The sequence below is a fragment of the Marmota flaviventris genome, chromosome 3 (genome assembly GCF_047511675.1).
Source record: "Marmota flaviventris isolate mMarFla1 chromosome 3, mMarFla1.hap1, whole genome shotgun sequence".
In the NCBI taxonomy this organism is placed as follows: domain Eukaryota; kingdom Metazoa; phylum Chordata; class Mammalia; order Rodentia; family Sciuridae; genus Marmota; species Marmota flaviventris.
In genome coordinates this window covers 48,225,528-48,240,964 of record NC_092500.1, presented here as the reverse complement: position 1 = coordinate 48,240,964, position 15,437 = coordinate 48,225,528, and the positions used below count along the sequence as shown (strand labels likewise).

Genomic DNA, 15,437 nt, shown 5'->3' with positions numbered 1-15,437 from the left:
GAGGGACTTATGATTAATCTTTTCTTTAATAGACAATAGTTCCTTTTGAATTAGGCAGTCTTGAAATACTGTATATTTTTGACAAGTGGACTTTATCTGGAGATAGTCTTCATTAAGTTGAAGGAAAGGAATTTGTCTTTGGCGTGGTCTCCAAATTTATTATTATTATCTTTCTGACACAGTGTAAGGATCTTTATATCCAAACAGAAATTTCATAACTAAAGGCCATATCATGCATTTTCTTTATTTTAATACAAAGTAAGAACTTGCACTTTGATCTAAGGCTTACTTAGCACCTAATAATGTTTAAATCTAGCTGTTTGGTTCAGAAATGCATGATAAAAAGTATTCTTATTCAAACTAATAGATGGTGGTTATTTATTTTTTTAGCAGTATTGGGAGTTGAACCCAGGGTTCACTGAGCTATGTCTTCACCCTTTTTTATTTATTTTGCAATAGGGCTTCTTGCTAAATTGCCCAGGCTGGCCCTGCACTTGAGAATCCCCCCTGTGTCAGTCTCCCAATTAGCTGGGATTACAGGCATGTACCAACCTGCTCAGCCAACAATTATTATTTTCTTATTTTAAATTTTGAAGATCTAATGGTCTTTTAGGCTTTATACTCTGGTTAAAAGTCTGGTTTTTTTTGTGGACTTTTTTTTGTCATTGTTGTTTTTAAAGGCAGCTCTTGAAAATATTTCTACTTATAATGTACAGTGTAAATAGTATACCAATTCTTTCTACAAGTCCTAATTATGAGCTTCTCCTCTGCCTTCCCTCCTCCTCCAGATAAACACAGGAAAGTTTCTTGCTGGGCGTGGTCACACACGCTGTAATCCCAGCAGTTTGGGAGGCTGAGGCAGGAGGATTGTGAGTTCAAACCCAGCCTCAGCGAAAGCGAGGTGCTGACCTAAGTGAGACCCTTTCTCTAAATAAAATACAAAATAGGGCTGGGGATGTGGCTCAGTGGTCAAATGCCCCTGAGTTTAATCCCTGGTACCAAAAAAAATAAAGTTTCTTAATGAGGTATAGTACTCCTGCTAAGTCATATTTTGGCTAGCTAAAAATGTAAAATTGATATTTATATACATTGATCTCTTGGCATCTATGGGAGGTTGTGTCAGGACCCCTGAAAATACCAGAATCTGTGGTTGCTTGGATTCCTTACATAAAATGGAATATTTGTGTATGGCCCACAGTCATTCTTTCCTGTACTTTTTTCCCTCCTACCGTTTACTCCTGTGTACTTTAAAAAAATCCTTACTTTACTTCCAATATACAATACAGTGTAAATTCTGTGTAAATAGTTGTGTTGTATTGTTTAGGGGATAGTGACAAGAAAAAGTCTGTGTTCAATACAGCTGTAATTTTTTATTGGATATGGAAAACCAACTATATAGGTTTAAGAATGTGTTCGTAGGTGGTATTTATGTTTTTAATCCCCACCGTATATTAAGTCATTTTTTAAATTTTTTATCTAAATAATTATATTCAAGATGTTCTTTAGCTTGAAACATAAGTGCTTTGGTATTTTCTGTCCTTTACCAGTTTGCTTATTCCATAATTGCTATGTGTTTTAAGCTACTAATACAGGTGTGATATATTCTGTAATTTGGCTTCACAATTTTTTGGTGAATAGTTTTAGAAATTAAATTTTGGTTCATATTTATTCATGAGTTAGTAAATTATTGACAGGTCAGTATAGTAAGTCTAAACTATGTTTACAAAGAATTTTTTGCCTTAGGATTTTTTTTAAACACCAAATATAGTAGTTCCCCACTTACCCACAAAGAATATTTTTCAAGACCCCAGTGTATGACTGAAACTCCAGATTGTATTGAGCTCTATGATAATGTCTTTTCTGTCTTTTTTAATTAATTTTTTAATTTATGTATGACAGTGGAATGCATTATAATTCATGTCACATATAGAGAGCACAAGTTTTTTCATATCTTGTTGTATACAAAGTATATTCACACCAATTCATGTCTTCATACATGTACTTTGGATAATGACGACCATCACGTTCCACCATCATTTCTAACACCGTAGCCCCTCCCTTCCCTTCCCACCCCTCTTCCCTATCTAGACTTTGTCTATTCCTCTCATGCTCCCACTCCCTACCCCACTATAAATCAGCCTCCTTATATCAGATAAAACATTCGGCATTTGGGTTTTTGGGATTGGCTAACTTAGGATTATATTTTCTAACTCCATTCACTTGCAGATGCCATGATTTTATTCTCTCTTATTGTTGTGTAATATTTCATCATGTTTCTTTTCTGTCTTAATTAAGCACATACCAAACACTGTGTGTGTGTAACTTTTGCGTTTTGAGATGTGATACCAAAACACAAATATCTTCACAATTTCACAGGCTCTTACTGTGGAGCTTAGCAATCTCAGCATGATTTTTCTTTCCTTATTAAGTCAGTAACTTTCACCTTTTCACTTAACCATATCTGAATTTCACTTGGAGCTGTTATTTAAAATAAAATAAAAGTTGCTTACTTAACTCAGTGCTGTAATACCATGACACTTGGTGTGATAACTTAAGATAGCTACTAAATGGACAGGTAGTATGTACAGTCTTCATGTTCTGCAGAAGGGGATGATTCACATCCCAGGTAGGATTTAGCAGGACAATGTGAGATTTCATCACATACTTCAGAATGGTGTGCAGTTTAAAACTGTAATCCTGACTGTGGTTGACTGTGGGTAACTAAAACCACAGAAAGTGGAACCACATATAAGGGTTGGGGGAGGACAACTGTACTATATTTTTCAGTTATGGAGAGCATTAATCCAGTAATTTCTTTTAGAAGACGTGAACGATCAAGAGAGAGGGACCATAGTAGATCACGAGAAAAGAGTCGGCGTCATAAATCCCGTAGTAGAGATCGCCATGATGATTATTATAGAGAGAGAAGCAGAGAACGAGAGAGACACCGGGATCGTGACCGAGACCGAGACCGAGAACGTGACCGAGAGCGAGAGTATCGTCATCGTTAGAAGGTGGGTATTCCTTGTTCCCGTTATATTTAGCATGTGCATTATTAACAGTCATTATAACTCCAAGGCTGTTGTTTATACAGTATATATCTACATATAAATGGTCCAAGTACTTGTTCTGAATTTAAAATTCTGGAAACATCTGAGAAAACAGGTAAGTGATCACAGGTAAAAATTTTGACTTTTGTCCTTGAATGTTGTATTAATTGTTTTTAGATTTCAGATCACTAATGGTATTAAAGCAAGAAAAATAATCAAGAGGACTCATTGTGTACTTCTAAAATCTAAAAATCGGAATTTTTGTAATCACATACATAGTTTGCATGTGATTTAAAGTATTAAAAATATCAGGGAGTCATTTCAGATATAAATATTATGTGCTTGGATTTTAAAAAATAAGATTTCTGTACTTCCTTGAACTAACTTCATTTGTCCCTAAAACTTTTGAAGAAAATCTAACACTCTAATAATTTATAAAAGGATGTTTTCTCGTCATGGAAAGAGCTTTTTTCTTTAGTATTTTTTTTTAAAGACACTTTTTCTGGCATCTGATTTTTGTTTTTAAAAGAAAAACATTATCCTTTAATTTGCAAAGAAGATGAAAAAGTTATTTAATTAAAATGGGGTTCAGGGTACATACACCAAAATTTTTAATTGTGTCATGCCATACATCCCAGGTTAGAATAATCTTATAATAATTTCCTTTGATGTTTCATTCATAAACCATAATCATTGTCTTTTTTTTCTGTATTTTAAACTATTTCTTGTACATTTTTCATAAAGTGAGAATTGTCTGTTTATGCTTCATTTTCACATGTAATTTTATTTTTATATTTGTGAATAGCATTTTATCCATGTGAAGAGTGTGGGGAGGTCACTATAAGTCTTGTGCTTAAGACATGAAGGTTATTCTGTAAACAAGATATTTTTTCTTCATATGTTGGTGGCATATACAAATTAAATTAGGCTTAAAACAAACCCCTTATAAGTAAATAAGTGCAATTCATGGGAAACTTACTGAAAATTCAGCAATGGTAATAGTTAGTATTTAAATTGTAATAGGCATATATCAGAGATTTTATCAAGTGTATGTAATTCTGTAACAGAAGAGAAATTTCTTTAACCATAACACATATATTAGCAAACAAAATCATTTTTGAATAATACTTATAGGAAATAAGTATTTAAAACATTTTTATGGAACACAGATAAGCTATTACACTGTTTGCAATTTTAGGGACTTTTAAAATGAGAAGGCCCATTTTAATACTTTTGTTCCTTGCATTTTGAATATGCAGCTTGGATATTTTTCAAAATTTTATTTTTTATATAGTTCTATGTATTGTATTACAAAATTTAACATGCCATTCTCAAAGCATTCCTTTAATATGAAACAAAACATCTTTTATTTTAAAACTAAGCTTATTGAAATTGATATTTGTTTTGGATGTGAAAATTGAATGTTGTGCCTTGAAAATCTAAATAGTAAATTTTAAAGATGTAGCTCTCCCCCACACACACATACACACACACACACAAGTTGAATACCTCTGATCCTTTCCTATGAAAAATTCTTATTGTCTAGCAGTTGATTAAGGTGAATTGTTGCCAGGGTATAACTTGCAGTGTTTAACTGTATTATCCTTTTCACTTATAGAAAGGTTTAAATTCTACAACTTGAATCTTTATTTTTTTTTTTCCATAAGACTTTATAAGTTGCCACCAGTTTTCTGGTTACCAAAGGCATGATAATGAAACTTGAGAACATTTTCAAAACTGGATGTGCCCATCAAAGGGGTCTCTAAACCAGTTTATACCCAAAGTTAATTAGGGATAGTTTTCATACCGGTTTTGGTAAAGCTAGTGAAGTCAACCAAGTAAATTCCACCTGAAAAGTCCATTGATTTTAAATACTTTGAATTTATATTTCAGTAATGAGTGCACCAAAACAGATCATGATTTGAGTTTCATAACATTCGGACATTAACTATGAATTCCTAACGTGAAAACTATTGTTGACATTTTTCTTAATCCCTGATGTACCATGCCAGAATTTCCATGTTGTTTGTACATTAATCAGAATTGAGTTGTAATATTGTAATGCTTCACTTGCTTCATCCAAGCAAAACTTTACATAAGCATTTCCATTGCAAAAAAAATTCTGTTATTCTGGATTATTGTACCTTTGCTATACCAAACATTATTTATTATGGAAGTAGACATGAATAAAGGGAATGGGGACTGGGATTATATTCAAGTGAAAAACTTCTTTAAAAAAGATTTACAAATTTCGTTACTATTATAAGGTCTATTGTGACCTGTTTAGAAGTTTTTAAATATGAGTCCTTTTGAGCTTTCATGTAAATCTTAAATGGAATAAAATGAATAAAGTGACTTGAAAGCTAAAGTGAATGTCAGTAGTAAGTCTGTATACAAATAAGTAATAATGTAATCTATTATTAAAGAGATGATGAATGGCTAAACGGGCAAGTTCTTAATTTAACTGGAAACAGTGATGTTGGCAAGCTGTTAATGTCTGTCCCATCTTGGTTTTTTTGTGTTTGAACTGTTGGGTAATGTTAATTACATTCTCATTTTTAAAATGTATTAGTTTTTCTAAAAGCATTTAATATTAAGTTTGAGTAGATAATATTTCAATGAGGAAAATATCAATATTGTAAATTTCAGTATGTAAATTGTGTTTCATATTCTGTAATTTTTGCCTCTATTCTCAGACCACTCTGAGCAAAATAAAAGTGATTTAAGATTGTACACTTATTACAAAAATAACTTTACATTCATTAGTTATTTTATTTTAGGTTTTATTCCTTATTACTTGTTTGAAACAGGCCTACTCATCAAATTTCTGTTTGTAATTCAGTTTTTGCATGCTGAAGAGTAATGAAAGCAAATTGTATTTTTAAATTTTCTTTATTTCACTTTCCTGCTCTCTAATTTATGAGGTTTTATATATTCTCAAATAATTATCCATTTCCTTGATAAAAGATTTTAACATTTGTGTATCAGGTCTGGATTAGTAACTATACTTTTCCTTGACTATGAGATTACTTCTACCACAAATAACATGTCTTTAGATTTTATTACTGCACAGGAAGTAGGGTGCTTTGCATTGCTTATTCTGCTTATTATAGTTTTGTTGATAATTGGGGGAAAAAGAAAAAGCCAAAAGAATAAAAAGTTCTTATGTTAAGGTGTTTTAATCTGCTTAGAAATTAGTGTTAAATTGAGCCATTTGTGGAAATTACATTCTCTTGGTTGCCTGATGAATGATAACTGGTTGTAATAAGATGTAAAAATTATTTCTGAAATTCTTAGGTCATCTGAGATCTGCCTAAATATTTCCCAGCCCTGTGTTTCCTTGTGCCTTCTCAAATAGCTTAACTGCTCTACTTCATTTTGGATATGCTAGTTCTAATTTCTCTTGCTTTTAGTGTTATTTGCAAAACCTGTCTGACTACACAGCTATCTTACTCAAAGTGACAAGAGAGGCCAGGAAGTGATCCCTTTAATGGATGTATAGTGTGTTTTGCTCACTGTGGTTTAAGAATATACTTTTGTTTATAAATGAATAATGTTCCTTGTTAAAAAAAAAAAAATTCAATGCCAATGCCAATGTGAGTCACCTTGCTCTCACCCTCATCTCAGTGTGAAATTTACTACCATTGTTTTAGTTTGTAAATTAGATTGTTTTGAATAAATAATGTGTTGAATGACTATTTAGTTAGCATTGTTTTAAAGAAAACCTGATAACCAATTGGGGTAAGGATGCCATTGATGCTATCCAAATTTATGAATTTGCCGTGGTAGCATGTTTTAACTCACAGTGAATTCTAAATAACAAGCAGCTTGTTTGGAAATGTCTATTTTGTGAATCTTTGGAACAAAGCTGATTTTTCTTTGTGATGGGGTTTATTTCTAATATTCAGTAAGTTGCCTAGAGCAACAATTGTATATGTGTTTAATTATAGAGTAGTAAATGTGTTATAGTTGAAATGAGGTAAGTACCATGTCCAGAGGTAGAAAGGTAAAAATAGGAAATGTGGTAGCAAGGAACTTTTTGTAAACATCTACAATAAACAGAATGGTTTTTGTATGATGTTCTAGTCACTATAAGAAGAAACTACATATCTGTTAACACGTATTTAAACACTTTTTTTGCCCACCTTAGAGTCTTTTTAATTAAATATATTAACATGGAAACCTATAAAAGTGCTCTAACAAATACACCTTAGAGCATTTTACTTAACAGTTGAATTTACCGTGAGTTTAATATACTAATGCTAACAAATTTGCTTAGATAAGTTTCTAACAGAAACACTCATAATTTGAGTTGTTAATAATGGGTTGATTTTACATTATCTGAAAATGCAGGTACTTCTCTGTGTATTAAGATTTTACTTAGTGGTCACTTTAGTCTGTAGAGTGGTAGATTTCATTTGTCTTTTTTAGGTAAAGCAAGTAATTGTGTGACTTTGACAATGCAGATTTGACCAGATACTATTCTGAAAACATGGGCATTGAATGTATTTTTCACTTTGAAGCTTCTTTTTGATATCTTTGTTTATGTAGATGTTTACTTAGATATTTGAGACTATAATATGAAATTGGATTATTGGAAATGGGTTATGTTGCCTTCAAATTTGCCTCCTTTTGAGATTGTAAAATTTGTATTTCCAAGTGGATAAATGTAAAAGTGTTTAGGAATAGAAACAAATACTTAAATTATCCCCCAAATTTTATGTGCGTATGGTGAAAATTAGAGATTTATTAACAGTAAAGACTTAAATCTGTAAGTATAATCATGCAAAAGATGAGTGCTTAATTCTGGATAAAAATGTGTATTGTAACTTAAACGGATTCTCTATATTAAAAGTAATAAAAATTTCCATTTGGAGTAATACTGATTGATATAAAATTGCAGTACATGCCTCCTCCTTCCACTTCTGAGTACTTGGGAGTAAATCTAGAGGTACTCTACCACTGAGCTACATCCCCTTCCCTTTTTATTTTTCACTCTTGAGATAGTGTTTCACCAAGTTGACAGGTGTAGTATAAGTTGTCCTTATACTACACCTGTCATAGAAGGGTTGAATATTTTTGTTTTGCTCACTATGATTTCAAAATATTTTTTCCTCTTAATGACCTGCTGTGGGCTTATTTTTATTGTTATTTTTCTTCTTCATCCTTTTCAGCAAAATTAAAAAAAAAAATAGGGAGGCTGGGTTTGTGGCTCAGTGGCAAAGCACTTGCTTAGCCTGTGTGAGGCACTGGGTTCAATTCTCAGTACTGCATATAAATAAATAAAATAAAGGTCCATTGACAACTAAAAAAAAAATTAAAATAGGGAGATAGTATACTTTTGCAGTAAGATTTATGAATTTCCTAATAATACTTTTTTTTTTAATACATATACATTGCAGGGCTGGGGGTGTTGCTCATTGGTAAGGTGCATGGTTAGCATGCATGAGGTCTTGGGTTCAATCTCCACCCCATCCCGCTCCCAATACTTTGCAAGTAATAAAAATAAAACTTTTGATAGTAGACATTTTATATTTTTTTCTATGAAATAATTCCACTAAATAAGCTTCATCAGCATAAGATGAAGGAACATTAAAACGGCAACATTGGAAATGACTTACGTGTATCTAAAAAATTATAGGCATATAGACACTATTTAGGAGAAAAAGACCACAATTATAACATCTGGTTTTTCCTTTTAGTTTTAAAATAAGTTGTTATTGCTGGGCAGTATGAATACATACATATGTGTGTTGATGTTCTTAAGATACTTCCTAGTTAGGGGGAGAAAGAACATAAAAGATAAAGACATAAAGATAAATTTATAGTTGTGACAGAAATTAATTGTAGAGCAAAAGTATTTTAAAATTACTTTTACTTAGTACTGAACATTGTGCCCTTTGGACGCTTAAATCACTTAAAAACTTTGTTGTTTCTGGGAACACTTCCAAATTAAATGAATGTTTCTTTTGTGAACTCTACATGCCGTTTGCTTACATATGTATTCTTGAGACTTTGGTTTATCAATTTTATTGTTTTTTTTTTTTTCTTTATGTGGGTTTACAATGAAGTTTATCATTGTAGATTCCGATTCCTATTTAGCTTGTTTTTGGTTAGTTTATGCTTCTATATTAGATATTTTGAAATAGGTGGAATAGAGTGAAAGTAAAGTAAATGTGTCAAGTTTGTATTATGTCTAAAAGATTTGTATGTGGATGTCATATTTATTTAATGTCCATATTGAACTATTTATAAGTTTTGTAACATGGAACACCATTTGATTTATAACAATTACAGAAGTTCCTGTATGCTGTCAAATAGTTGATTTGTAAAATTTATTGCATTTTATATCCAGTTTAGCATTGTTAAATGAATTAATATAGAATTGATATGTGGGTGAATGAAATCTACATTAAAATCATCCAAACATTTTTCCATTTATTTTTGTAGTATACATATTTTAGAAAATGACTTATGACTGTTTTCCATCATCATAGAAACAGTAGCTGCTATATTTTAATTTGTCTTAGTCATTAAATTTCAAAGGCAATAATATCTAAGAAGAATGTAATTAATGTCTCATTTTTTAATTATCAAATAAATTGGGAGCATTTCTCCACCACACAGGCGGCTACTGTTTCATTTAATTCTTATTTTGTGCTAGAATACATAACAGTGAAGTAGATGCACGACTTGTGTATGTATAGTTAAGCCAGCGTTTTTCTGTGTATGATGGGGAATAGCAAAATCTACATCACAAATTTTGACACATTACAGCTGAAGGAAGAGGAACAACTTCCAAGACAAAACAGTCTTCATGGGGGAAAATGACGCTTGTCCAGCAGTTTGCTTCTTGTGATTGAACTGAACCTGTAAGGATTCATGGATAAACTGAACAGGAATAGATCTGAATAAAGCAAATCTGCATAAATGGTAACCAGTAGCTCTACTTTTATTTTTTATGTTGCTTAACTGTTTTATTTGAAGGAAACCTGTGTGATTTAAAAAGTTAATAGCTTTTGCAACTTTATTACTGGTTATATACATTTGGCCATTATAATGTGCAAGCAATTGGAAAAAAAAGTCAAGTATATGCTTGTTTTTATAGTAGTTTGTTCTTGTTAAAAATGTTCATATGATAATGTCTGTAAACAGCACCACTTTGATTACAATAGATGTAGTGTTGTAATAAACTGTTTAATGGGGCTGATGTGTAAAGCTGTTCAAGTTATTTGATGTTTACACCTCAGGGAAAGTCTTGTGTTCAGCAATATCTAAAGATAATGTTACTATGACAACATTTTTACTGTCCTTTAAAAAAAAAGCATTGCAATAGCGGTTTTGGATATGCATCAATCTAATCTTGCGTTCAGTGAATTAAACATAACTAATTAAGTGTCTCTTGCCCTTGATTTTGATATTAGAATAGGTGATTACATGGATATTTAATATTTCTATATTCTGCTTTTCTAGCTGTTTTTACCTAGTTAGCTTGTGACTTTGCTGAATGGTATGTAAACTTGTAAAAACTGAAATTTGACAGACACAGCAAATCCCATCAATGCATTAGGGGTCAAAGAATGTTGAGGTTTTAACATTTTAGAAAAGTCTCACACATATTTGCTACAGTAGTGCAGTTTAATTACAACACAGGTGTACTGAAACACTTAATTGTGAACTACTAGCATTGAAGTGAGATTTTGAATTCTGATTTGATGCTATAGTGATTTACTGATTTTTATTGATGATGCTTATGGTTTAACTTTGAAGCCATAGGCAGTGTAAATACAGTCATGCAGCAGATAAATGTAGGAAGAGCCTTGGTTTTATTTTCCAGTTGGTACCAGTTTCTGAAGGATGTGAAGTTGTATTAACATTGGGTTGTTTTCTCCAGTGTAATGGGAGATTATAGATGTACGTGTCTCTACAGTTGAGAAATTCTATATATTTTTGTGCAGCCTGTTGATTTCATGCTAGAGTTAATCAAAGATTCCCCCCCCCCCCAAAAAAAAAAACCTGCCTTATATGAAGGCCTACATGAAAAGCATCTGGCTTACACATGTTCTTAATTGTAGGATTAGCAGAGACTAGGTCATCAACTGGATATTTTTATGGAAAGATAATTCTGAATCACTATTTCAGAAATTTGAGTTAAAATTCTTAAACAGGCTAATTTGTTTTTTTAATATATTTTTAAGATCTGATAATCTTTGAGAGACCTTTGGAATAGTACACATTGGTTTTTAAAGTATGGCCAAATTTTAGGACAATGCTTAAACGTATTTAGGTACCATAGCTATTACCTAATGTGCAACCATACAAGCCCTCTAGAAATTTGCATTGCCTTTCTTCAGTTTTGTCTTGTCTGCTTTCAAACTACTCACAAAATTAGCTGTTTCAAATTATATTTTTACTAGTTTTATATTTTGTGAGTGGAGTATTTGTGTAAGGGATCATTGGTGTTTACCAGAACTGTTTGCTCTCAAAAATGATTTTTAAAGTATTTTATCTTGTTGAAAATGTAGTTGCCTTTTTAACATTATTTGAAAGTTGTATCAAAATCTGTTTTTTTGTTTTATGTATAGGTGTTGTAAGTTTTTGTCATTTCTTAAGCTTTTTTATATTTTAATTACAATGCCCTAATGTGAAGAAGTTTGGACTTACATATATTACAAGGGAAATTAGTTTATAGTAAGATTAAAAGGTAAGTAAAATGTCCACGAGAATAAAATTTTCTCTGAATAGTTTAAAAATGAAATCACAAAAATCTCTACTTGAAGTGAAACTGGAAGTTTTGTACTAATTTAATCCTTCATCTACCTTTTCATTTTTTTATCAGTGGAACCTTTTAATTGTTCCTTCTATATTATTCTCCCTTCTTGGCTTACTTCATTACATGACTTTTGTTGCAGACAGTGTGAGTGTACTAGATTTGTTTGCTTCTATCTAGTCTATCGTTTTAAGTGTTGTCAGGAGGACTTTTGGTTTGACCAAGTAGTTTTGCAAAGTCTTTCTCCACCTGGAAACATACGAATGTATAGCAGTAAAGCTAAAAATTGCAAACCTTGTTTTATTTGTCATACCCCTTCTGTTTATGAATTGATGTTATTTGAAAGCTTTTTTTTTAATGTTAAAAACAATCCAAAGAGAGAAATCTTTACAAAGACGCCAAAAAAAAAAAAAAAAGTGAGTGTCTCAGAGACCTTTTTTTTTTCTTAATTTATAATAACTAGTGGACATGAAAACAAAACTTGAGTTGAATTTTGAGCCATAGCATTTGTTTATGCTATGCAGTCACATTCCTTTTCAGCTAGTGGTAAAATTATGGACGAGTGATAACAGCACCTGAATGGTATTGCTTCTGAAGCAACACTTTGAATTGAATGTGTTTGCTTTTGGCTAACGGAAATATGTTGTGGAAAGGATATTCCAATGTGAATCTACATGTATTTATTTTATTTTGTTAGTTTTGTTAAGATTTGAAATAACTTGCCATGGCTGTTGATCATAGGTTAACCAATTTAATGACCCCTTTACCGGAATATTCTTAAGCAGTTAACTACAATTTGAATTTCACAAATTACTTGTAGCTTAAGGTATTATTTTCACTTGATTCTCCTATGGAGAATGTTGCTTTACTTTTTTACTAGTTTAAGGTCAGTTCTAAAAATAAACATGGAGGTTTTAATGAATGTTGTATAATATTTTATAGTGAAGGGGAAAATTGTTGAAAGGGTAAAGACTTTATCTTTCCCTTAATGTATTTAAATGTGCCAATAACCTAACTACACACTGTTTTATATAATGACATGCTACTATAAAACTTTTCTGTTGGAGTGCTCAACATTTTGGTTTTCTAAATGGTCATTGCATTTTCTGTATCTTACAAGGTGGCTCCGATTTTGTGTTTCAAGCTTCAGCTTAATTTATTTTAAGAGGAAGTTTATGTTCTAATTCTTTATTGAGAATATAGTATTGAGATTCTCACTGTTTTATGGGTAATTGTTTTTTAAATTTTATTCATTGAGTTCATTTGCATCCCATAGTCTCTGTAAATGTTTTCCCCTGTTGTATGTACTTAAGTGCACGCTTATCCATTGTACATATTAGTCATTTTTTGTGGTAATATATAAGTGGGATTTTTGTAGCAAAGCGTTCTATTTTTCTGTTCTTAAAGTGTGTGTGCGTGTGTGGTGATTTTTTGTTTGTTTTTTTGTTTGTTTTTTTAACATTAACCTTCAGTTTAAACATTGTTGTACTTATTTTTTAGCAACTTGACTCTTAGAAGCCTTAGACTAGTTTTTAAATATATATTCAACCAAAAATTATAAATTTATTAAGATGTGGCCTTACATATGGCATTCTTTGTATTATAATATGAGATGTTTTATTTAGAGAAATCAAGATTCAGGCTTAAAATTTTGTCTTAAGTTGAAATGGAAAATGTGTTAAAATGTCTAGGCTTCTGGGAGGAAGTTCTTATAATCTTCTTTCTTGGCATTAGAAAGAAGCAATATGAATTTTTATGAATATTCAAAATATTCAGGCAATTGTATTGTCAGATTGATTTAGATTTGTGTTAACCAATGTTTCTTTAAAATTTCAGGTTGTTGGCATTCACTATCTTGAGTATATAGGTATATGATTTTTGTATGGGATGTATAAACAAACACTTGGTTACCTACAGATAGATTTCAATGTTTAAAGACTTCCTGCTGCATTAATTAACATTGTATGGGAGGCTTTAAAAATATTAGGTAAATTTAATTGAAGTCATACAAATCTTGATATGGTATTTCTGGATAGTGAACACTACCAGTTTTTCATGTGGGAGTATCCTAAAACTCCACCATGGGTGTAAATGTTTTACATTAATTTCCTAATTGGACAGACCCTGCATTTAGTTTTAAAAAAATTCATTTTGAAGGTGTGTTTTTTGTCACACTGTTATTGCATAACACTTCTCAGCATTCTGTAAGTTAAATTATTTCAAAATATAATGGTAAATTCATGTTTGTTTATTTTTTTACTTTGAAAATGTAGTACTCAGGTGGTATTTAATGGGAAATGATCCTTTGAGGTAAATCATAATGTATTCTAAGGAATGCATCTATAATATTGATGACTTTAGCCTTAAAAAAAGGTCTATTATTCCTTCTTCCTCTGCATCCCATGGTGTATTAGCAAAGTAGTTTACAGCCCGGTACAGCCTTACAAAGTTGTTTTACAATTTTTAATGGAAAGTCCTTAAAAAACAAACAGACAAAAAAAAAATTGTATCATATTACCAGTATCCGTGGATTACTGAATCACAGTTTGTAAATAATTTGTCTAATATCAGAAGGCCAAAGAAAGTCTTAAAATTTTAGCTATTGACTATGGTGACTTCACAATAAGATTTCTGTGCAAAAGGTAAGGTGATTTTTGATCAAATAGACATCTTTTTGATGTCCATGAGAACTACACTTCCATATTAGCTTCTATTAAAAAGCTTTTTCACATTTTATTAAAATGTTTGTAATTGCAATTTTGTGTTTAATGTTTATTTTTGTCTTTTCTTTTCTTTAGCATTTAGGTGACTGTTCAGCAGTTTGCTATATGGCCATTGTTGGCCTTAAACTGCACTAGTAACAAGCATGGTATTTATCTTGTATTGAAAATAAAACAAAATTTTGATAATACTTGCAGTTTGTCCTGTTTGATTTATAATTTGTTAAACATTGTGTATGGAGTATTTCTGTTTGTTTTGGTTTGGTTTTGGTACCAGGGATGGAACCCAGGGGTGCTTTAACCCTAAGCTACATCCCCATTCCTTCTTCCTTATTTTTACTTTGAGACAAGGTTTCTCACTAAGTTACTGGACTATCCTCTACCTTGTGATCCTCCTGCTTCAGCCTCTGGAATCACAGGTGTGTACCACCATATCTAGCTATCATTGTGTGTAGTTTTGAGTACTATTGGGTAATATGAAGGGTAACATAATTGGACTTTACATTTTGTCTTTAAGGCAGCCTTCTTGGAGACTTTCAGTTCTTTGCTGGCATTTTGATGCTCTTTCAAGTAGATGGTATCTGGTTAGAATTAAGATGAAGGAATTCAGAAAGTCTGTAAACTGTTTTATTTGTAAATCTAAGATTCAGATTTGCCCAGTTTTAAGGGATTATTAAATTAACTAAAAATGCTTTTATATTTATTATTTATTTATTTTAGTTTTCGGTGGACACAACATCTTTATTTTTATGTGGTGCTGAGGATCGAACCCGGGTCTAGCCCGTGTGAGGTGAGCGCTCTACCACTGAGCCACAATCCCAGCCCTTTAAAAATGCTTTTAAACAGTGACATATTTGTTATTTCAATGAGAGAGAAAGAATACATGCGGGGTGGGTG

General features: G+C 31.5%; 1 protein-coding gene across 4 annotated transcripts in view; it reads left to right on the top strand.

Annotated features, from left to right (window-relative positions):
• The window catches only part of Cpsf6 (cleavage and polyadenylation specific factor 6), a 33,020-nt gene extending 18,289 nt beyond the window's left edge, over window positions 1-14,731 (top strand). For 2 of the 4 annotated variants that reach the window (XM_027924084.2, XM_027923954.3), the window contains 2 exons: window positions 2,825-3,014; window positions 9,828-14,731. In XM_027924084.2, coding sequence (XP_027779885.1) covers window positions 2,825-3,011 — 187 coding nt within the window. In that variant the 3' untranslated portion in view covers window positions 3,012-3,014; window positions 9,828-14,731. Of the gene's footprint in view, window positions 1-2,821; window positions 3,015-9,827 lie in introns of all 4 variants that reach the window. The other 2 variants (XM_027924020.2, XM_027923898.3) reach the window with 1 other exon arrangement.
• Window positions 14,732-15,437: the final 706 nt, after the last annotated feature.